This window comes from Sminthopsis crassicaudata, chromosome 1 (genome assembly GCF_048593235.1).
Source record: "Sminthopsis crassicaudata isolate SCR6 chromosome 1, ASM4859323v1, whole genome shotgun sequence".
NCBI lineage: Eukaryota > Metazoa > Chordata > Mammalia > Dasyuromorphia > Dasyuridae > Sminthopsis > Sminthopsis crassicaudata.
In genome coordinates, this window is record NC_133617.1 from 389,829,870 (window position 1) to 389,852,437 (window position 22,568).

At 33.8% G+C, this 22,568-nt stretch overlaps 2 protein-coding genes and 1 pseudogene across 6 annotated transcripts in view; 1 reads left to right on the top strand and 2 right to left on the bottom strand.

Annotated features, from left to right (window-relative positions):
- The window catches only part of IFT140 (intraflagellar transport 140), a 209,010-nt gene that overhangs the window by 113,778 nt on the left and 72,664 nt on the right, over nucleotides 1-22,568 (top strand). For all 3 annotated transcript variants that reach the window (XM_074279619.1, XM_074279618.1, XM_074279621.1), the window contains one exon: nucleotides 12,476-12,675. In XM_074279619.1, the coding sequence (XP_074135720.1) occupies nucleotides 12,476-12,675 (200 nt within the window). The remainder of the gene's footprint in view (nucleotides 1-12,475; nucleotides 12,676-22,568) is intronic.
- Nucleotides 911-1,972, bottom strand: LOC141552221 (heterogeneous nuclear ribonucleoprotein D-like pseudogene; annotated as a pseudogene).
- TMEM204 (transmembrane protein 204) overlaps nucleotides 14,097-22,568 on the bottom strand; it is a 47,219-nt gene continuing 38,747 nt past the window's right edge. For all 3 annotated transcript variants that reach the window (XM_074279629.1, XM_074279630.1, XM_074279631.1), the window contains one exon: nucleotides 14,097-15,504. In XM_074279629.1, the coding sequence (XP_074135730.1) occupies nucleotides 15,260-15,504 (245 nt within the window). In that variant the 3' untranslated portion in view covers nucleotides 14,097-15,259. The remainder of the gene's footprint in view (nucleotides 15,505-22,568) is intronic.

Below are 22,568 nucleotides of genomic sequence, written 5' to 3' on the forward strand. Positions count from 1 at the left end.
GCAACTGTCATTTCAACTTCCACCCACTAGTAACTTCTACCATTAGCTTTCTTTATTTCCATTCAGCTCTATAGAGCATTGCTTAGAGCAAGTTATTAAAGCATGTGGATAGAGGTCTACAAAGTATTACATAGGGTTACTCATGGATCTTTTTATGCATCTATTTTTTTCATTTAAATGGAAAACAACCTTTATTTAAAATATAAAACAATATTTGAGTTTACAGGATTTATTGTCATGACTTTTTCTAAAACTTCCATGACAAAAACTGTAACTCTACTAAAGCTTTCCAAGTATATGTTCTGACAAGAAATAGCAATTTATGGTTTGGCAATGGCAGTAGTATAATGAACTATTTTAGAGTATAATTCATTTATTTACTTAGAATTCTAAAGTGAAAATCTTACCATATTAATCTTTGATTCATTTTCAATGAATATAAAAATAAGCAATTTGAATTATACTCACATTCAATGCAAGTGTCAAGTAATCATAATAGATCAGTGGAGTTTTTTTGGTTTTGTGGTTTTTTTTTGTTTTTTTACAAATAGGCTAAAGAGCATCTTGTCAACTCATAAAAGTTGTTACTAACCATGCCTTATTTTATGGTGCTTAATGAAAAGGCTTTCCTCTTGAAAATAAAAATCAAGGGATGTATGGTCTGATAGAAACAATTTCAGCAATTCACAATATGCTAAATTAACACTTCTTGTCACAGAGATCCCAAGAATACACGTGGGAGACAAACACTGGTCAATTGTCATCCTGCAAGATAGGTTACACCTGTTTTCTCCATGTATCCCTTTAATATAGTTGATAATTCCTTTGCTGATTACCATCTTCTTGGGATGCTTTGCTATATATGCTTTGTTGACCCCTGCTATGCTCCCAGTCCCTCCTCATCTGTCTACTATAGAACCTCTCCCTCCTTTCTGTTCTTGTTTTGCTGCTTGTATACTTCTTTGGGCTGGGCAACTTTGATTTCATACTTCCCAGAACCAATCTGGTAATAACTGTTTTCTAATAATTTCTTTATCGATTCTTCATCTGTATACATGATACAACAAAATTTTTTATTCATTTGTTTTTGTGTACATAGGAAGTTCAATATTCTCCAGCTTTCCAAATGTTCCAAAATATTCAGACATATCTGGGCTCAATATGCCCACAAATTCTTTTTAAGAGGGCTCCTTTGCCTTTAAAACTTTAGCCCTTTGGGGATGTCAACTTGCCATCCAGCTTGTATTATTTAAGTTCCAAGACTTTACTGATACTAGTAATTTTTAAAAAGAACCCACCTGAATCCCCTCAATCTTTCCGTGAATAAATTTTAATTATGCAATTTACAACCTCTCCAAAATGAGAGAGGTGTACAGTGAGTTCTTTCTTGCTCATATCCCAGCTTAATCGTCTAATAAACATTTTATCATCTTGCTGATTCTTGTTCACATTGATTTTGGAGCCCTTGGCAAACTCCATGTGGCTAGGCTGTGGACCTGGGGGCAAGTGGTGCAGAGAGGGAGTCAACTGAGGCATGTTGGATGGAGCCAGATTTAAAATGATGGTGGAAAAGAGCTATGCATCTCTTTTTAAAAAGACATTTCTATTTTGTCACCTTCTCTTTAAGCCCTTAAAAATTAACTCTACTTTCATCATTATATTAGATCTATTCTCACAGATCATCAATGATTTCCTAATTGCTAAGTTCATTGACTTTTTCTCATCTTCATTCTCTTTGAGCTTTTTGCAACATTTGTCTTCTTAGTTTTCATGACTATGCATTATCCCAGTTCAGATCTTCTCATTTTTTTGAGTCCACTTTCTGCTTCCAGAATTCTATCCTCAGCCTTTTCTTCTCCTTCCATACTACTTCAGTACTCACATTCATTAAGGCCTCTTTCACCTTTGCCTCTATGACAGTAATTCCCAGATCTTTATCTCTAAACTTATCCTCTTTAGTTTCTCTTAACATGTTTCCGTGTTTTCTTGGGACATCCCATTTTCATCTCACTCAAAATATACAAATCATCACCTTTAATCCCAAATCAGCTTCTCCTCTTTTCATGTTTCTGATATTGGCATTATCATTCATCCTCACACCTCAACATGAAACTTTGGAATCATCTTTGATTTCTTCTAACTTCTCCTTTTTCATCATCTCCCTCCTATTGAATTATTTCTCAAGTTGAAATAGTTCTCTTTTTTCCTAATGCTTTTCTTATCTTTTCCTTTAAAAAAGATTACACAACTACTACTCTAATATGTGATTTTATTATATCTTACTTGCACTATTGCATTAATTTCCTAAGTAATATCCACTGACGTAGTTCCTTCACCTTCCCAATCCAAAACAAGAAGCATTTACTAAGTGCTGCTATGTGCTATGAATTATGTAAAAGTTAGAGAGATATAGAGACAAAAAAGAAATAGTCTGTGTACCCAGGAGCTTACATTCTATTGGAAGATGATGATACTTAAACACATAAGTATATACATGGTTATTTGATGAGAAAATTAATGCTAAAAACTTGGTAGTAAGACATGAGCTGAACCTCAAAAGAAGATAAATTTAAGAGGTGAGAATCAATCAGTAAATAAACACTAAGTGCCTACTTTGTGCCAGGCACTGGGCTAAGCATTAGGGATACAAAAAAAAAAAAAAAAAAAAAAAAAAAAACAGTTCTTGCTTTAAAAAGCTTGCAATCTTAATGAGAAGGAATATATTCAAGTCTTAGTGCAAAAGGTTCAAAGTGGAATGCAGAATTTGGGAAAAAATGAATAAGTCAATTTTGTGGGAACATAGAAAGCATGGAAAGGAATAATGTAAAATATTCACATAAGGTCCCCTGAAGACAGATTGTGAAAAGATTTAAATGTGCATTTGAGGAATCTTTTATCTTAAAGGTAAAAAGGAGGTTGTTGAGAAATGGAGTGATATGATCAGCCTTATGAATGTTATTTTTAATAACTTATTATTCTGAATTTAACAAACACCAAATAAAATGAATGTTTCTATACACAGAGTAGAAGAGTAAAAAGAGATTATGCATGAAGCTATGAATGTCTTGTTATATGCAACTTATTTTCCTTTGACTGTGATTGCCCACTTAGCAATCACTATTACCAGACTCTCCTAATTCCTAGGCCCTCAGAAGAATCTCTGGCCACTGTCTTTTACAGTGCTTATACCAATCTTACCAATCATACCTCAATTGTAGGTCTTCAAAGACCTCCACTTTGGCCACCACTTCATGGAGTGGTGGTTTAATGTACGATAAACCACCCGAGGACAGTTACTTGCAAGCTCAGGATCTTTTATTCACATGTTCATTTCCTACTCTTCTGAACTCCTACTTACTCTTAGTTACTCCTAGTAGAATTCCCTGTCAGAGACCTACTTCCTTGACCCCACAGTTTATATAGGCTCTATGAGGCCACACACACACGGCCAATTAAAGAAGGAAACACTGCCAGTCTGTTTTTGTGGATCTCAACCAGCTGACCAGAATTCCTGCCCACCAAGTGGTTCTTGCTAGTTTACAGAAAACCATTTCTGGGAATCTCAAGCTTTAAGGCCTTTTTACTTCTGATCACATTGTGTTTGGCTCCTCCCCTGACCCTTAAATTAATTAGACTATATAAAAAAAACAAAGTGTAACTTTCAAAGCAATACTGCTGCTTCTTTGTGATTCTTTCTGTTCTTCCTTTTATACTGTTGCTGATGAGGGAAAGGAAAGGGGGAACCCCGTTTGTCAGTGCATAGATAGTAAGATAATCCCATGAGGCGCAGTGTCCCCTATAAATGAATTTACAGGCTGAAAATCTAAATTGATAAATAAAAAGTTTATTGTAGAAATTTGGAAGTAAAGTTCAGTTAGAAAGACACCAGGGCCGAAGGTGGCCGCTGGGCGGGCAGGAACCCTTACATGGTCAGAAGGATACTATGTGTTGGTGGGAGGACTCCTGCAAAGAGAGAGCTCTAGTTTGGCCCTTTTATATTTAAAAGGAAATGGGCGGTCCCCCAAGTTCTTGGTGGACTTTTCAGTTAGCTCAGATCAGGTGGGGGCTGGGGAAGCTGAGCAGATAGTGGGGGCTGGGCCTGGATATTCAAAAGGGTGCTTTTGACCAAGATTTGTCAATCAAGGTCAGCCATGGGGGTTGGGCAGTCAGAAAGGAATCTTAGAGGGACCTCAACCCCTATCACTGCTACTAAAAATTGTTGCAGTGGCTTGCTTTTTATTTTCTCTTCCACCATTTCTCTATCTTCACTTTTTTTATTTATCTATCCCAAATTTGAAAAAAAAAATCCACAAGGAAAACAATAAACTCCTTTAACAAATATGCATGATCAAACAAAACAGATTCCTATGTTGACTTTATCTCAAAATGTTTATCTTATTCTACATCTTAAATCAATTATCTCTGTCAGAATGTGGGTACCATTCTTTATCATTAGCTCTCTAGAATTGTGGTTGATCACTATATCAACCAAAGTTAGGAAAAAGCTTTGTGGATCCATAGAATAGAAAGTAGATAGTCCAATTTGAAGGCTATTGCAGTAATTCATGTCAAAAGTGATAAGGTGATATCCATGTGAATGGAGAGAAGGGAACAGATTCAAGCTTATGTAGTAGTGGTAGAATTAATAAGGCTTAGAAAAATAGGATATGCAGAGCCAGACCTAGAGTGAAGCCAAGAGGCTGCTCGACTTTCCCACTTCCCCTCAAAAAACCCATGAAACCAAATTTCTGAAAAGAATTAGACAGAATGAAACCACTCTCCAGCTCAAGATAGATTCTTAGAAGGACTTCAAGAAAGATCAGTCTCACTGGGGTAAAAGGGGTGTTCAGCCCAGCTCAGACAGTGTCTGGGAAAGCCAGTGAGGATTTTAATCACAGCAGATCAGCAGCTGAGATCCTAGCCCCCTTGTTCAGTAACGCAAAAGAACAGTGGGGCAACCTCTAGTCTCAGCACAGAAGGTAAATAGCTATCTGGGGAAGCCAGGCTGTTGCTTGGAGAGGGTAGGTTAGGGCTACCTCCTGTTGTGAGTAAGACCTCAAACACAAAGGGCCCCTGTGCCCAAAGCCCAGGCTTAGAGCCACACAAGAACCTTGGGACAATGCCCCTTTTATCCCAGGAGCAGAACTCAATCTTAAAAATCACAGAATAGTAAAAAATAAAGAAATGAAATGAGCAAGAAACAGAAAAAAATCTTAACCACAGAAAGCTATTGTGGTGACAGGGAAGACCAAAATACCAACCCAGAAGAGGACAAAATGCCTACATAGGAAATCTCAAAGGTTTATATAAATTGGTCTCAAGCATAAAGAGGCTTTTTAGAAGCATTCATAAAGGAATGTTGAAAACTATCTTGGCATTTTGAAAATAAAAGGCCATTGTTAAAAAAAAAAAAGTGCTCATTAAGAATTTTAAAAGGCAAATAAGAGAAGTAGAAGAAAAATTGGGAAAAGAAATGAGTGGTATCCAAGAGAAATCAACAACGTGGAAAAAGTAGAACAAAAATTTATTGGAGAAAACAATTCCTTAAAAAATACTGGTGACCAAATACCAAAAAAAAAAAAAAAAAGTCCACTATCTTGAAAAGTAGAATTAATCAAATGAAAAGATACAAAAGCTAACTGAAAAAATCATAAAGTAAAAACTAGAACTAGGTGATGGAAAATAATGACTCTATGAAGCATCAAGAATACAAAAAGAAGGAAAAAGTAAAAAAAAAGGTAAAATACCTCATTGGAAAAACAGCCGACCTGGAAAATAGATCCAGAAGAGACATTTTAAAATTTATTGGTCTATCTGAATACTGTGACCAAAAAAGAGCTTAGATAGCATTCTTCAAGAGATCATCAAGGAAAACTGCCCCAATATATTAGAACTAGAGAGCAAAGTAGTCTTTGAAAGAATCCCTTGATCACCTCTGGAAAGAGATCCCACAAGGAAAACCTCAAGGAACATTGTTACAAAACTCCAGAACTATATTTTCAAGGAAAAAATATTGCAAGCTGCCAGAAAAAAAAATCAAAACAATTTAAGTGTCAAGGAGCCACAATGAAGATTACCCAGGATCTGGCAGCTTCTACATTAAAGAAGTAGAAGTCCTGGAATACCATATTTCAGAAGGCAAAGTCCCTGGGATTAAAACCAAGAATCAATTATCTAGTGAGACTGAGCATCATCTTTCAGGGGAGGAAATGGAGCTTCAATGAAGCAAAGGACTTTTATCATTTCTATTGAAAAGACCAGAATCAAACATAAAATTCAATCTCCAAACACAGAACTCAAGACAAGCATAGAAAGGTAAACAGAAAAGAAAATGAAACCAGGTTTACATAACTAGATGGGAAAATGATATTTGTAACTCTTAAGAATTTTATCTTTTATTAGAGAAGTCAGAGGGGGCATACATAGACAAAAGATGTGCATACAAATTGATTTGATGCGATGATATTAAAGAAAAAGGCATTAAAGGGTAGAAAAAGAATTGTACTGGGAGAAGAAGAAAGGGGAAGTAAAATGAGATAAATTCGATCTCATGAAGAGGCACAAAAGACCTATTACAATAGAGGGAAAGAAAGGAGGGGATATGGGGTATCCATTGTCTGAAGCCAATATCAGTTTGGGCTCAAAAAGGGAATAACATATTCACTTGATTAAGTATAGAAATTTGTCTTTTCCAAGAAGGAAGAGAAAGGGGAAAAAAAGGGGGGGGGCTAGAAAAAAGGGAGGGCAGAAACACTGAAAGGGGTTAGAGAAGGAAGGAGAGGTGATAGAAGAGAGGGTAGGGTGGGTTAGAAACAAAACACTACTAAGGAGGGACAGTATGGAAAGAGAACAAAAGTATATTTAAAGGAGAAAATGGGATGGAGAGAAAAGAGCTGATAATCATAACTGTGAATGTGAATGGAAAGAACTTTCCCATAAAATGGAAGCAAATAGAGTGGATTAAACCCAGAATTCTACAATATGTTGTTTACAAGAAACACATGTAAAACAGAGATACATACTGGGTAAGGATAAAAGGGTGGAGCAGAATTTATTGTAGTTCAGCCAAGGCAAAAAAGCAGGGATAGCAATTCTGATCTCAGAAAAAGCAAAAACATGAAGAGATAAGAAAGGAAACTACATTTTGTTAAAGGATGTCACAGACAATGAAATGATATTGATACTTAACCATATATGCACCAAGATGTACAGCATCTAAATTCTTAGAGATTAATCCAGTTATAGGAAGAGACAGCAAAACTATACTAGTAGGGGCCCTCAACTTCCCCTTCTCAGAATGAGATAAATCTAACCACAAAACAAACAAGAAAGAAACTAGGAATCTTAGAAAACCTAAATATAATTCTCTAAATATAAAGAAAATTGAATAGAATTGAAAAAAATATGCCAGTATATAGGGCCTATACAAACATTGACCATGTGTTAAGGCAGGAAAACCACACAATCAAATGCACAAAGGCAGAAATATTAAATGCTTCATTTTCATATGACAATGCAATAAAAATTACATTCAATAAAGGACCAGATAGAGATAGACTAAAAACCAACTGGAAATTAAATAATCTAATTCTAAAGATTGAATGGGTCAAACAACAAATCACAGAAGCAGTAATTTCATCCAAGAGAATGACAATAATGAGACAACATACCAAAACTTGTGGGATGCAGCCTGCTTTTGTTCTTGGGGAAAATTTTTTATCTCTACTTGCATGAATAAAATAGAGAAAGAGGAGATCATGAATTGGGCATGCAACTAAGAAACTGGAAAAAGAACAAATTTAAAACCCTCAATTAAATACAAAATTAGAAATTCTGAAAATCAAAGGAGAGTTTAACAAAATTGAAAGTAAGAAAACTATTGATAAAACTAAGTCTTGGTTTTGTGGAAAAATCCAACAAAATTATCTATTTAACTTTTGGCTAATTTGATTTAAAAAGGGAAAATTAAAAAACTAATTTACCAGCATCAAAAAATGAAAAGGGTGAACTTGCTACCAATGAAGAAGAAATTAAAGCAATAATTAGGAACTTTCTTGCCAACAATTTTGACAACTTAATTGAAATGAATGAATATTTACAAAAATATTTATTGCCCAGATTAACAGAAATAAATTGCCAAATAGCTCCATTTTAGAAAAGAAATTTAGAAAACGTCATCAATAAACTCCCTAAGAAAAAGTTTTTAGGGAGGGTTAGATAGATTTACAAGTGAATTCTATTAAACTTTCAAGAACAATTCCAATATGAAGTGAACTAGTTGGGAAAATGGGCAAAGAAGGAGTCCTGCCAAATTCCTTATTTGGCACAAATATGGTGCTGATACCTAAATCAGGAAGAGCCAAAACTGAGAAAGAAAATTACAAATCAATCTCCTTAATGAATATTGGTGCAAAAATTTTAAATACAATATTATCAAAGAGATTATAATTTATCAGCTAGATAATACACCATGACCAAGTCAGATTTATACCAGGATGCAGGGCTGGTTCAAAATCAGGAAAACTATCAACATAATTGACTATATCAGTAACAAAACTAACAGAAATCTTACGGTAATCTCAATAGATAAATAGCTTTTTGGCAAAATACAGCACCCATTTCTTTTAAAAACATGAGAAAGCATATGAATAAATGATGTTTTCCATAAAATGATAAGCAGTAGCTATCTAAAACCATCAGCAGGCATTATTTGTAATGAGAAGTTAGATGCATTCCCATTAAGATCAGGGATAAAACAAGGAAGTCCATTATCACCATTTTTATTCAATATTATGCTAGAAATAATAACTCTTTAGCAATAAGAAAAAAAAGGAATTAGTGTAGGCAATGAGGAGATAAAACTATCACTCTTTGCAGATTATATGATGATATACTTACAGAATCCTAGAGACTCATTCAAAAATCTACTTGAAACAATAAACAACTTTAACAAAGTTGCAGGATATAAATTAGACCCACATAAGTCATCAGCATTTCTATATGTTACTGATAAGGCCCAGAGCAAGAGATAGAAAAATTCCATTAAAAAAACTGTAGACAAAATAAAATATTCTGATGTCTACCTGCCAAGACAAACCTAGGAATTATATGAACACAATTACAAAATAATTTTCACACAAAATCAGATCGAAACAATTGGGAAAATATCAATCAAGGTAGACTGAGCTAAAATAATAAAAATGACAAATTCTACTTAATCTACTCATTCAGTGCCATGCCAATTATATTGTCAAAATTTTTATTTTATAGAGCTATAACAAAATTCATCTGGAAGAACAAAAGGTCAAGAATATCAAGAGAGATAATGAAAAAATAATGGAAAGAATGGTGGCCTAGCAGTGCCAGACCTAAAACTCTTTTTTCCCCTGTCATTTTAGCCAGTCTGAGAAGTGTGAAGTGGTACTTAAGAGTAATTTTAATTTGCATTTCTCTATGACAGATAACAGGAAAAAATAATGATAAATGTTGGAGGGGATGTAGGAAAACAAAGACACTAATACATTGTTGGTAGATCTACAGATCATGGATGTGAAATGATCCAACCATTCTGGAGAACAATTTGGAACTATGCCCAAGGGGCTATAAAACTCTGCATACCCTTTGACCTGCCAGTTTCACTACTGGGTCTGTATCCGAAAGAAATCATAAAGGAGGGGAAAGGATCTACATGTACAAAAATGTTTGTGGCAGCTCTTTTTGTAGTGTCAAAAAACTGGAAACTGAGTGGATGCCCATTAGTTAGGGAATGGCTGATTAAGTTATGATTAATGAAAGTGATGAAAAGTTACTATTCTCAAAAATGATGGACGCAGCTAGATAAAGCAGTGGATAGAGCACCAGCCCTGAAGTCAGGAGGACCTGAGTTCAAATTTGGCCTCAGCCACTTAACACTTCCTAGCTGTGTGACCCTGGGCAAGTCACTTAATCCCAATTGACTCAGGGGGAAAAAAAATTGAACGGGCTGATTTTAGGAAGGCCAGGAAAAATTTACATGAACTGATGCTGAGCAAAACAAACAGAACCAGAAATATATTGTACACGGTAACAGCAAGATTGTGGGATGACCATCTATGACAAACTTGGTTCGACTCAGCCGTTTGGTGATCCAAGGCAATCCTAATAAAAATGTCATCTGCATCCAAAGAGAGAACTATGGAGACTGAATGTAAATCAGCACCTGCTATGTTCACTTTTTATTCTTTGCTGAGTAAAAAGAAAGCCTCCCTGATTAATTATTGGAGCCTCCCACTTATAAACACAGGATAGGCATTTTCTTAAGCATCCTTTCTCCTGGGCCTCAGGTCTTGAATCCACAGAAGAAAGCCTCATCCCTGGGGATCAATTAGAGGAGTTTGCTATTGTGTTCTCCAGACAAGGGCCTATAGAGCCTGTGCCTTTGCACAAGTGTTTGTATAGCACCTTGCAAGGGGCCAAATCCTGTGATCATTATGGTTAATTACTGCTGGTAGGAGTAGCCACACCGTATTTCACTGTATTTCACAAATTTAACTCAACTGAGGCTTTAGGCCTCAATTGAGGCTGCATGGCAATGCTTTCATTCTTCCTTAATTTACTTTCACATTCTCTAGGGGGGCATCTGGTGGCTCAGTGACTAGAGCATGGGCCTGAAGTTCAGAAGATTTGAGTTCAAATCCAGCTTCAGAGAGTTCTAAACTCTGTGACAAGATTACTTAACCACTGGAGAAGGAGATGGCAAACCACTCTATTCTCAAGAAAACCCCAAGTGGAACATGAAGGGTTAGACATAATTGAAATGACTGAACAACCACAAAAATTCTCCATAGAATTTATTGCATAATATCCCTTCTTCCCTCAAGCTTCCTATACTAACATATCTTCACTCCCTCTCAGCAGAGAATACTGGGATCAAGAAAACTGAGACACTCTGTAGCTCAGATGTCTTTAGTATGATCCCCACTCTCCTTTTGGCTTAAATTTGTAACTTAAAGATAGCCCTCCTTGACAAGGTATACCTCTCTAATGCTTTCCCACCTCTAGAACCTAAGACCTTTTGATTCTCTTCTCTCTTTTTTTAAACTTGCCTTTTTTATTGTGTGTTTTTAAAAATTCTTATATTAACAAACATCAACTAAAATAAATACTTCCATATTCACAGCAGAACTGAAAGAGAATTGTAAATGTGAATCTCTATTATGTATAGCTTTTTCTATTTACATATATGATAACATTTAAAGCTGTTCTTGTCTGTTATTCCTTCTGGTCTTCCTTCTGTTCTCTTATATACAATTTAAGAATAAATGTTATAATGCTTGCTTTTCTTTTTTGGGGGCAAAATTCCTCCCATTTAAAAAAGAAAGAAAGAAAAGAAAACTTGGACAAAAAGAAACTTTAAGGGAACCCAGAAGGAGAATGAATGTGTGTATATAAATGTAAATAATTGTAAAGTATGTTTAGCTGATTTTGTTGATATTTAGTGCTAATTATGAAGTTATTTTTTAACGTATATAGAACTTACCACTCCTTGACTGAAATAAACTGTGCTTTTGATAGTATTTATTTTCCTAAGGAGATTTACTAAGTGCTATTCACATATATAAAGATTTCATTATTGTTGAAGAATCCAAAAACCATAAAAAACCAAATGAACACACCTGTATCTTCTCCATCCTTGATAATATAAACTCATTTTTATGGCGAATGTCATATTCAGCAATGTGGCAGGAAGGGAATGTGCATATGTAAATAGGATAATACAGGCAAATAGTTCACAGAGGATCAAATGAGATAACCTGCCAAAAAATTGCATATCTTAAAATAGGACTTTTAAACTTTTTTTTCCTCATGACTTCTTGTTATATAAAATATTTTTACATGACTTCATGTATATAGGTATATAAAATAGATATACAAATCAAACATTTACTAATAATAAATCATAATTTTGTAATTTCTCCCCATTCAGTTATCAGATCTTATATGAGGTTGTGAACCACAGTTTAAGAAACTGGGCTTTAAAGCACTATATAAGTGGTAGTTTTTTTATTATCATTATCATTATTAGAGAGAAAATAAGCACAATTTATAGCAAAAAGAAAGATATGTATGAAATACTGAAGCTTTGAAAATGTAGCTTTAGGGAGTTAAACAACGATAGAATAATTCAACTAGTTCCTATTCTATAGGATTTTTTTTTGCTTTTGTTCTACATTTGAAGTAACAGCCAAAAGCCCTAATGGTTTTTAAATATCCTAATGTCTTTCTGCATTTGGACAGGACCTCTTAGTCCATTTGAAGATAATTCAATGTTCCTGGAAATGGGTTACTTTTTTGGACTAGGATATGATGATAATAATAATAATAATAATAATAATAATAATAATAATAATAAATATACATGCAAAAGTTGAAATAAGAGAATAGATATTGGCAATGTATGTAAATAAATAATGAAATGATGCTGTTTACCATTTAGCCAGGTGAAACAGATAAAGAAGATCAAGTAGATTCTACAACTCATCGGATCCCCCAAATGGTAGGCAAGAAACCTCTACGAGATTTTATTGGGCTAGAAGAGTGTGACAAGACTACCCGGGAAGCCATGCTAAATTTCAGTTTCTTTGTCACCATTGGAGATATGGATGAAGCTTTCAAATCCATCAAGCTCATCAAAAGGTGAGGATGATTTTCACTAAAGTTTTGAAAGAGTGTATAGATATATTTTGAGATCCTTTCACGTAATACTTTCCTTTTCTCTTTAATAAGATTGAAAATGATTAACTCTTTTGTTACAGTCTTTACAATGTATTTTAATGATTTTGTCACTCTGTGAAATTCCATTGAGATTAGTAGAATGCCAGGACGTGCCTAGTACATTCTGTTGCACAGAAAGGGGGTTCTTTCTATTTAAACACATCTGGTGGTAGGAAACAGATGAACAAAGCTCTTTTGACTCTTCAGTGCTCAGATCATCATATCTTAATTATTTAATTATTTTGCTTTTCATTCTAAAGGGTTTTGAATACTTTCTAACTAAATGTCTTGCAGTTGTTACACACCAATAATATTTAGATCTCTAGTCATATATACAAATAAATACTAGTACTGATAAATGACTAATAGAAAAACAAAAGTTAAAAGTTAATTAAACTTTTAAAACTTGCACTACACTCCAAAGGGATTCATAAGTTTAGGCAGAGGTTCTTTGTAAATAGCTATCGGTACCCAGAAAAATTTGAAGTTTGTTAGTAGGAATAGTTGGCAAATTTTATTGAGAGAAGATCATCATTAATAACAGAATTAAAGTAGACAAATGTGAATGAAATAAAGTCATTTTGAAATGAGACCTAATGGACAGTTGTGTAGAATATATAGCACCTTTTAAAATGTCACATCAGTCATAGATGTTATTTCCCCTAATTCCTTTTGTCCCCAATCTTCTTTGCAGAAATTGGGGGATTGTTTTTTTTTCATGTTGACAACATTGAAAAGATAGCTTTTCAAATAACTAGGAGAGCAATAATATGGTTGACCCACCTTTCAAAACTTGATTCATTTAATGTAAACATAGTGATATTAGATTATTTCTAACCACATATCTAATATTTAGCTTTAATGATCATTATAATGGTTCATATACAGTAAAGTTGTCTTACATATTTCATTTTTTAAATTACAACTAAGTTAGTGCCTTATCTCCAATTTTAAAAGCCCTGCAGAATTATGACAATACCTATCAGTGTTTATACAGGTACTGAAGAAGCTGTCAAAATAATCTCATGCTCTGGTGTACCTATTTGTGTGGTAAACATATAACAGATGATTGGTAAATATTTTTATTGATATATATTTTTCTATGGTTTAAAATGGCAGATTAATTATATTTCTTTTTTAAATCAAAAATTATAGTATAGTAAAAAATATATGATGCTGCATATTCATTTCTTTTTAACAATAGACCCAAAAAGAAGATTCTATTTTAAGTAGTCTTGAAAGATTTTCTATAAAGTTAAATGGGATTCTTCTAGTTAAATTGGATGGTTCATGTAGTAATGGTGAGCATTTAAGAACCTATGCTAAATTGGAATAATGGAGACTTAAATTTCAAAAGTATTTTATTCAGTCACAATAGAAGCAATACAAGGTTTCATAACCTTCATATATTTAACACATTGGTTTTCTTGATCATTATGTTGACATGTGTATTAAGATTTCTTGTACCCATTCAGAAAAAGCTAGTGAATAAGACTAAAATGTTGTGGAAAAAGTGATTGCTATTATTTACATATAGTATCACTGTTGGATTGTTATGGGCTGCCTAAACATTGGAGCCAACTCATATAATTTTAAATGTATGCATACAAATATAAATAGCTATTAAAATGGTTAAGTGAGTTTTTTGATGTTTTAAATTTTTTTAAAGCAAAATAGGTTAATTTCTCTCATAATCTTTCAGAGACCAAAACATATCATCAAAGAACTCAATGTTCATACTTTTTGCAGAAACCATGCTTTGAAAACTCATTTGTATAGAAAATAGAGAGTGATGTCCCCTATACTTTTCCATCACATTTATAGGACATGATTTTGACCCTTCTTCTTATAATGGGCCCACCAAAATGACAAAATAATATAAACTAATATAATTTTATGGAGAAAATTAAACTTTAAAAAGAAATTTCAGCATGTTCATCTTTTATTTTAAATTATAAAAATAATTGGGACATAATATAAAGCAATGACAAGGTTCTGTAAGAAAATTTTAACCATTTGATTGCAAATGCAGCTACACTTAACATATTTCTCTGACATTTTCTAAGTCTTTCTGTGTATTCAGAATTCCCAAAGTTGAAGCCTTATCAAGACTGAGGTATGACTTCTGTCAGAATAAATTAATCTTAAAAACTAAGATGGAGAATAAAGTAGCTTCATCTTGCATATTTCTTTAATAATTTCACAAAATTTGGCTTGCTGCTACATTTGAAAAATGTGTGCTTGTGAAATTATGTGACATAATAAAAAATTTATCACTGTACAAAAGCAGGGGTAGGGTAATATAATCTATTTATATATAATATACATATTATTTATGTGTATCATACATATGTATATAGCTGTGACCCATAAAATTAATACTCAAAAGTCATTTCACAAGTATTGAAAATGAACTTGTAATGTCCATCAATTTCTACTTTTTAAATTATCACATGTATACAGACACTATCCTGATTTAAAACATAATGACTACATCTCCTGACTTTCAGCATGGTGATTCCACATAATCATTTTCTAGCCCACGACGAAATCGAGCAGTTAAGGTGCGACTGATGACAATAACACGAGGTGCCATACAATCATCTCTTCTGTGAAGAATATTCCAGATGAGGATGGCAGCTGCTAGGGTGGCCAAAAGGCAAGCTCCGATGTTCAGGTAGCAAGACCAGGACAAATTGGTGTAGGGACCAATTCGGTAAAAAGTTACTAGGCCAATGACTAAAACAAAGCCTGCAAAAAGAAATAATAATTTCTATAAAACATTATTGCAAAATTTAGGAAAAAGAAAATTCCTGGTTTCTCATGTAAATAAAAATATAAGTTCTCTAATTTAATTTCTTAGACTTCTGTCCTTTTATAAGCCTCATAATCTACACTTCCACCCTTATTATTTCCCTTTTATATTCCAACTAGATGAGTTTCTAGCTGTTTCTTAAACTTGACATCCCATTTCTTGTGCCTTTTTGCTTTTACAATAAGCTGTTCTCCATTCATGTTAATGGAAATCTATAAAGCATTCTAAAGTTTTCAAAATATTTTACATCTCATTTGAACCTCATGAATAGTTGCCGTGAGTATTATTATCTTCATTTAACCAATGAGGAATCTGATAATAAGGTTAAATGATTTACCCATGATTTCACAGCTAGGAAATATCAGAAGCACAATTCAAACCCAAGTATTGATACTCCAAATCCAAAACTTTCTTCACTAAATATCATTGCTCCTTAGTTGTTAAACATTTGCTGTCTGCTAGACTTTGGGGATATAAAGACAAAAATGAACTATTCCTTGCCCTCAGAAAGCTAACCTTACTCTAACAGGATGCAGCTTGTACACAACTAAATAGGTACCAAATATGTGCATGTGTCTCCTCTCTGCTTCCAGGTGATCTTTTTCTTCCTTCAGTCTAACTTGGGCTGGGAGTCTCCTCAGTTCTTAGTGTTTTCTCTCTCTTCAGATCACCTGATATTTAGCTGTTTTCTTCTCAGTGCGACTTCTTTCAGATTTCTCCCCTTTTGTATTTTAGCCAAAGCAGGATTGTACCTGTTCCAGCTGTTAAACTTACCATCTCATCTCTTGCTTTTCTCTATCATTACAAAAGCCATTTTACCCAATAGGTTGCAGGCTGCTTTAATATAGGAACCATTTATTTTGGGAGTTGTGTCCCTACTTAACACCTTATACAATACTTTGTACATAGTAGGTTCTTAATAATTGCTTTTTAAATTTCATTGAAATTTTGTGCAGCCTTGTATTAGAGAGACCTTTAACCTACAAATCTGTCATGATTTAAAAGGGTGTCTGGAAAGATGAATTTGAGCTTGTACCTTGGGAATGGCTCGGTCCACCTACTGTGTAATTCATAGAATAGGCCTTGAGAAACATCTGTCCTCGATACAGTTTACACTGATGCTGTTAATAATGTTTATTTAATGGAGAGGGATTGACACATTTCTAGACATCTCATTTGGAGGACTGGGAGTGAGGGAAATGTGCTATAATATAGCTTTCCAATTTTCTTGTTTTGCATGACTATTTCTACTCTCTCACTGAAGTACTTTCCCTTGTCTTCTCCCTTCCCTTTCTTCCTTTTCCATTCTTCCTCTTTCTAAAGATTTTAGATGCTAAGGAGCTGGTGGTTTCCCCTTCTCTAACCTTTTTCTCCTCAGTTAATCCTTCCTCTGCATCCAGCATTCCAGCCATTATGCAGTCAGATTAAACACAAAATTAGATAATTGCAGGATTGGAAGAGTCCTCAGAGTTCAGTCCTTACCCAAAATATGATTCTCGTCTACAATAAATGATCATCATATCTCTTAGCTAAAGAACTCAGTGGTGGAAAAAATCACTACTTCCTGAGGCAATCCATTCTTCTTTTCCAAAACTCTTAATTGGTTTTCCTTCTTTTCAGAGTACATATGCATTTCTCAAACTTTGACCAGAGAAAATCTAATCTCACGTATACATAAAAAGACTTATAGAGAGAAGACAAGTGTCAAGTCCCCACACCATTCTCAAATGGGGAATAGCCTTCTCTGTGCTAAAAATTGCTAGTTCCTTCAACAAATCCTCACGTCATGATGTTCATTACCTTTTCACTGCATACTCTCCAGCTTATAAATGTCCTTCCTAAAGTTCAGCAGTTAGAACTGAAGGCAATATTCAGATGTTAGCTGACCAAAAACTAAGATTTCTCATTTTGTATGTTACAATTATATTAATTTATTCTAAGATTACATTACATTTCTGACTGCGATTTTGAACTGTGGACTCCCATTATTAAAACTGAAAAGTTTCCCAATAACTATTCTCCCTTTCAGTAGCAGATGGTAAACCAACAATCATATTCTCAACTTCCTTTGGTTCTTTGGAATGTTGTTTATCTAGGCCTACTGACTTGAATTAAGAGCAACTAAATGTTTTTTAAGTATATTTTCACTTTTTTCATTTTTAATTCCTTCCCTGTTAAACATTTTTATATATCCTGAACTGAAGAGCGCTTCTTGAGAAGAAAAAAAAAGGGCTGTGTAGTTTCGTTTTCCCTTTATTGTACATTGTTACCTCACCTACACCAAGAAGTGTTCTTATACATTCATTGGCCTTTTGACTGTCCCAGCATGCCTTTTAAGCACTTTTGGTTATTCTCAGTATCCATCACCTACTGCTACTCATTCTGTATTCAGCATTTTTTATATTACTTATAGAAGACCTTACTATTATTGGATCCATCCTCGGTAACCTATCATTGTGTTTATCTTGTTCTTGCCCTTTAGCTTCAAATTAATCTGTTAAAAATTTGAGACAGTTGCTGAGTTTTCTAGCTACATCTGTATTTTTACATAACTTTTTCTTTTCTTCCTCATCAGAATACTTTTGTTTATCATCAGGTATTGGTATAACAGCTAGAATGTTGGTCCTGAGTTCAAAACTGGTTTTTAGATATAGTACAAGTCTATTAATCCTGTTGCCTCATTTTCCTCAATTGTAAAATGAGAATAACAATAGCATCTATTTTCAAGGTTGTGGGATTCAAATGAACAAATACTTGCAAAAAGTGCTTAGTAGCACAATGCCTGGCATATACTAAGCATTATATAAATGCTTATTCTATCTTTTCTTCTCCTCATAATCAAAATTGTGTTTTCTGGAGCATCCCATGCCCCTTGAGCTGATTTCTCCAATAGAATTTTTACATCATGGAATCTATCCTTTCTCTGAATCTTTTGAAATCTATTATTTTAAAAAATATTTTATTAGCACTTTTTTTTCCTCAATGAGTGCCTTAATCCTGACCTTCATAGAGGCCTCACTTATAACAATGAAGTACCATAAGTGAAATAAATAAACACATTCATCACAGCCAACAATATATGACTCATTCCATACTTCTGTGGACCACTGGCTGAGGAGGCAAAGGACTTGGATTTAGATTCCACTACTTGGGGGACCTTGGACAAGACACAGTATCTCTGGGCTTCATTTCTCTCAACTCTAAAATTTTGAGGTTGCAGTACATGAGATCTGAGGTGTGCCCTCCTCCTAGCTCTATCATCCTGTTGTCCTCTGTCCTCTCCCAAGAATGGACACAGCCCTGCCCCACTTAAATCCAATTCACTTTTAAGTCAAAGCATCACCCTCATGAAGTCACTGATCTTCTAGGAAAATGAAGGATGAATAACAAGTAGGAGGAGATTTGTTTCACCATCAGGCTTGTGAAGCTATAACCCAATTACTACATTGATCCTAGTTTCAAATCCATTTCTCTAAACTTTACGCTATATATTAGAATGTACCAGGCTATCCTCCTTTTATTGTCTCCTATGTGCAGAGCACTGATCTAGGCACTAGAAAAATTAAAACAAGCAGTTCTTAATGATTTCTTTCTACATTCTAACCAAAAACACAAAATGGTACCCAGAACTTCAGTAAATCAAATAGAAGAAACTATTTTTCCCCATTAAGCTCCTATTACAATACATTTGTATTGTCTTTGTCTTGAATTTGCAATATTTAAGATGTGTTTTTTTTCTTTTGTCAGATTCTGGGTTTTTTAGAGCATTGAATTACAAATGTCTCCTCAAAATATAGTACACTTTTGTCAGATAAAGTTGTTAGCTTTGAATAATTAAATTAAATAGAATACAAGTTGGGCCTAGTAAGGAAGAATTTTGACTTCCTTAAAAATACTCAGCAAACATACTGGCATCTTCACTGTATAGGGCTTTCCTGGAAATATGAATCAGTCACCTGGCCACTTCTTTCACTTCTCACCTGGAGAGAAAACTTCACAAAGCTGCTGCCTTCAATAGATAATGATGACTCATTTTTGTGTCACTTCCTCATAGGATTGTCTTATATTTTTACATATATGTGCCAGGGAGAGCTTATAAGTGTTAATGAATATTGTTGCCTTTTCATTGTGAAAAACTTATGGGCATTTCCTTTTTATTGAAGTGAATTTATTCTTTCTCTAAGGCTTTATTTATTGATTAAAGTAGATACAACTTTGAATTTTCTTTGTACTGATAACAAGTACTTTCTACTAACAGTTCATTGTTATTTCATTTTTTATTAATAATGTAAGGGGATAATGCCATATTATTGTGAAACATAATATGTAAGTGTTTTAAATAGATTTCCCCCAAATTTTAATCAATAACTTTATAGGTGGCATACCCTGTGGGAGTAATTAAATATATGTACTTTGTGGTCTAACTATGATCAAGCAATAGTTCCATATAGAAATTGAAGCATGGAATTTATTGATTTGAATTTCTACAAAAACAATCATCCTATGACACTTTATTCTTCTTAATAGAACCTTTTCCCTGCCTCTAAAGCATATTTTCCATGCAACATAAAAATTTGTGATTAATTTATGAATGAAGTCTCAGCATCACCACCAGTAGATAAAAAAAGAAGGGTCTGAAGATAAGGATCTTTGTTTAAAATAGCAACAATTTAAATTTGAAAGTTGTTTGTTTTGAATGATAAAAACTTGAATTGGTGTTTTTCACAGAAACATTAAAATAAATTTGTAGGAAAAATACTTTTAAAAAAAGTTGAAATGCACTGATTTCAGATTCTTCTATAAACCATTTTTTATTGAGCTCCGACTTGCAGTCTCACACTTTGCTTAGGCTTTTTTTTGTAGAAACAAATGGTTTTAGGAGAGTCATAACTACCACCACTCATAGCTAAAAGAATAAGAAAATGAAGACAACAGGCATAGATTGTGCCTATAGTGAAGAATATTTGCTCTTCACATTTGCATAGTGTTATGCAGTTTATAAAATACTTTTACACAGTTACATAGTTTGGGCAGGCAGATATGGCTAGGAATAGAATGCATCTCAGCTCTCTTACCCTGACCTAGAACAATGAAGTATCTTAATGAGGGTTATCTGAGATGCATATATTGAAAAAAAAATACCTATGTACAGATGACAATGATATCCCACTTCACTATTACAAGTTTCTGTGATATCATCTCTTTGGATTTTTTCTCCATTTAGACACAGAGCTCAGTTGTTACTTTGCCCCAGAGTGCCAAAAATGGAGAAGGTGTAAAAAGTGATTTGAAAAGTGCAATTTTAGAATGTTTACATTTTCATTTTGAAATAACTTTCACTTCTTTAGCTTCTAAAAAACTAGTTAGCAAAAATAATTGAGTTAAAATAGGGAACTCCCAGATGGCTATTTCATTCACTGCACCCTCTCCTACCCAACTGAATGCACACCAAACCCAGTCTGCTTTTCCCTATCTGTAGTCTCTTAAAAGTTTGGTGACTTTCTCCTCACAATACAGGGTTGTATAAGGTTTTCCTGACCTGTTTGAGGATTTAAATTATATTTAAGCAGCTATTTCATGCTACTTGACTCAGATGCCAGAATAGCTAGTTAAGAGTTCAATCTATCTAGATCATTATCCCTCTACATCTTACTAGAAAGTCTTCATTATTTACTTTAGCCAAAAAAGTCAGTAACTTGTGGTGAGCTCTTTGGCAATAAACTTGTGCAAACTTAGGCTGATCTGATAACATTCACATTTTTTTTCACTGGTCCCCATATTCATAGGTCTTTACTAAAGTCTTTTTTCCCCAAGCCTCAAAACCTTGTTTGTTTGTTTCTTTTCTTTTCTTTTCTTTTCTTTTCTTTTCTTTTTTTTTTAAGGCAATCTGAGTAAATCACAAGCTTTGGTAACTATAATGATGTTTATATAATACATATTGTGAATGGTAAATTATAATTGTAACTATCTTTAGTAGTTTAGAAGAAGCAATATATGTATCTCTTTGTTTTGAATTGTATATGGAACATGCTTAAAACCCACAATTATCTACAGATCGCTGAATAAAATTTTAAAATACAGATTTTTAAAATGAAAAGATTGTGGATCAAATATATATGTAGTGTTTAACAAAGATGGTAGTGGTTGTTGTACTTGTTTTTTATAAAGTAAGTTTCTACTAAGTTTCTACTTGAATCCTCTTGCTCAAAAATACTTAATGAAAAAAAAATCTATTTAAAAAAGAGCTTCATAAGCTCTTCTCTCTCCATCTGAAATTCAGGGATTTTGCCTTATGCTTCTTTGTCCATTATCTTCCACAATGTCTAACACAAGTTTAGGCAAATATTGAAAGTTCTATAAATTCTTGTTAAATTGAATATGAAAAGACAAAATTTGTGCCAATTGGGACTTCATAACCTTACAATCTTCTGAGTGAGAGGTACTACCAAAGTACTAAGAGAAGAAAATAAATATGGATATATCCCTTTTAGTTATTTGGTTATTTAAATATATGTACACTTCATCTTGAAGGATACCTTATTGTTATAAGTTTATTCTATCCATTAGATGTGCCCAAGCAATGCATAATTAAGTATTGTTGCATGTTTCCCACCTCAGTAACAGTCAATTCATAACCACTTGGCGACTCTCCCCACCACACACACACACACACACACACACACACACACACACACCTCAGTCTTCCATTGCAATTGACAATCCTGTTCTTCCACCAAGTTGGGAAGGTGAATTCCTTAATGGGAAGATTTACTACTTGGAAACCTCTCCCTGCCTTTTTCCTTATATTCCCATCTTTAAGAGGAATGTGTTAAAAATGACATTTTACCTTTGATGACCCTATCTACTCTCTTGGCTTATTATGGGGCTTCTTTTGTTACAGAAAATGGAAAAAGGTTTGAGAACCAGCTAGAGAATAGGAGACAGAAGGAATAAGAACAGGACAAAATATGAGAAGGGAAAAGAAAGAACTGTGAATTAG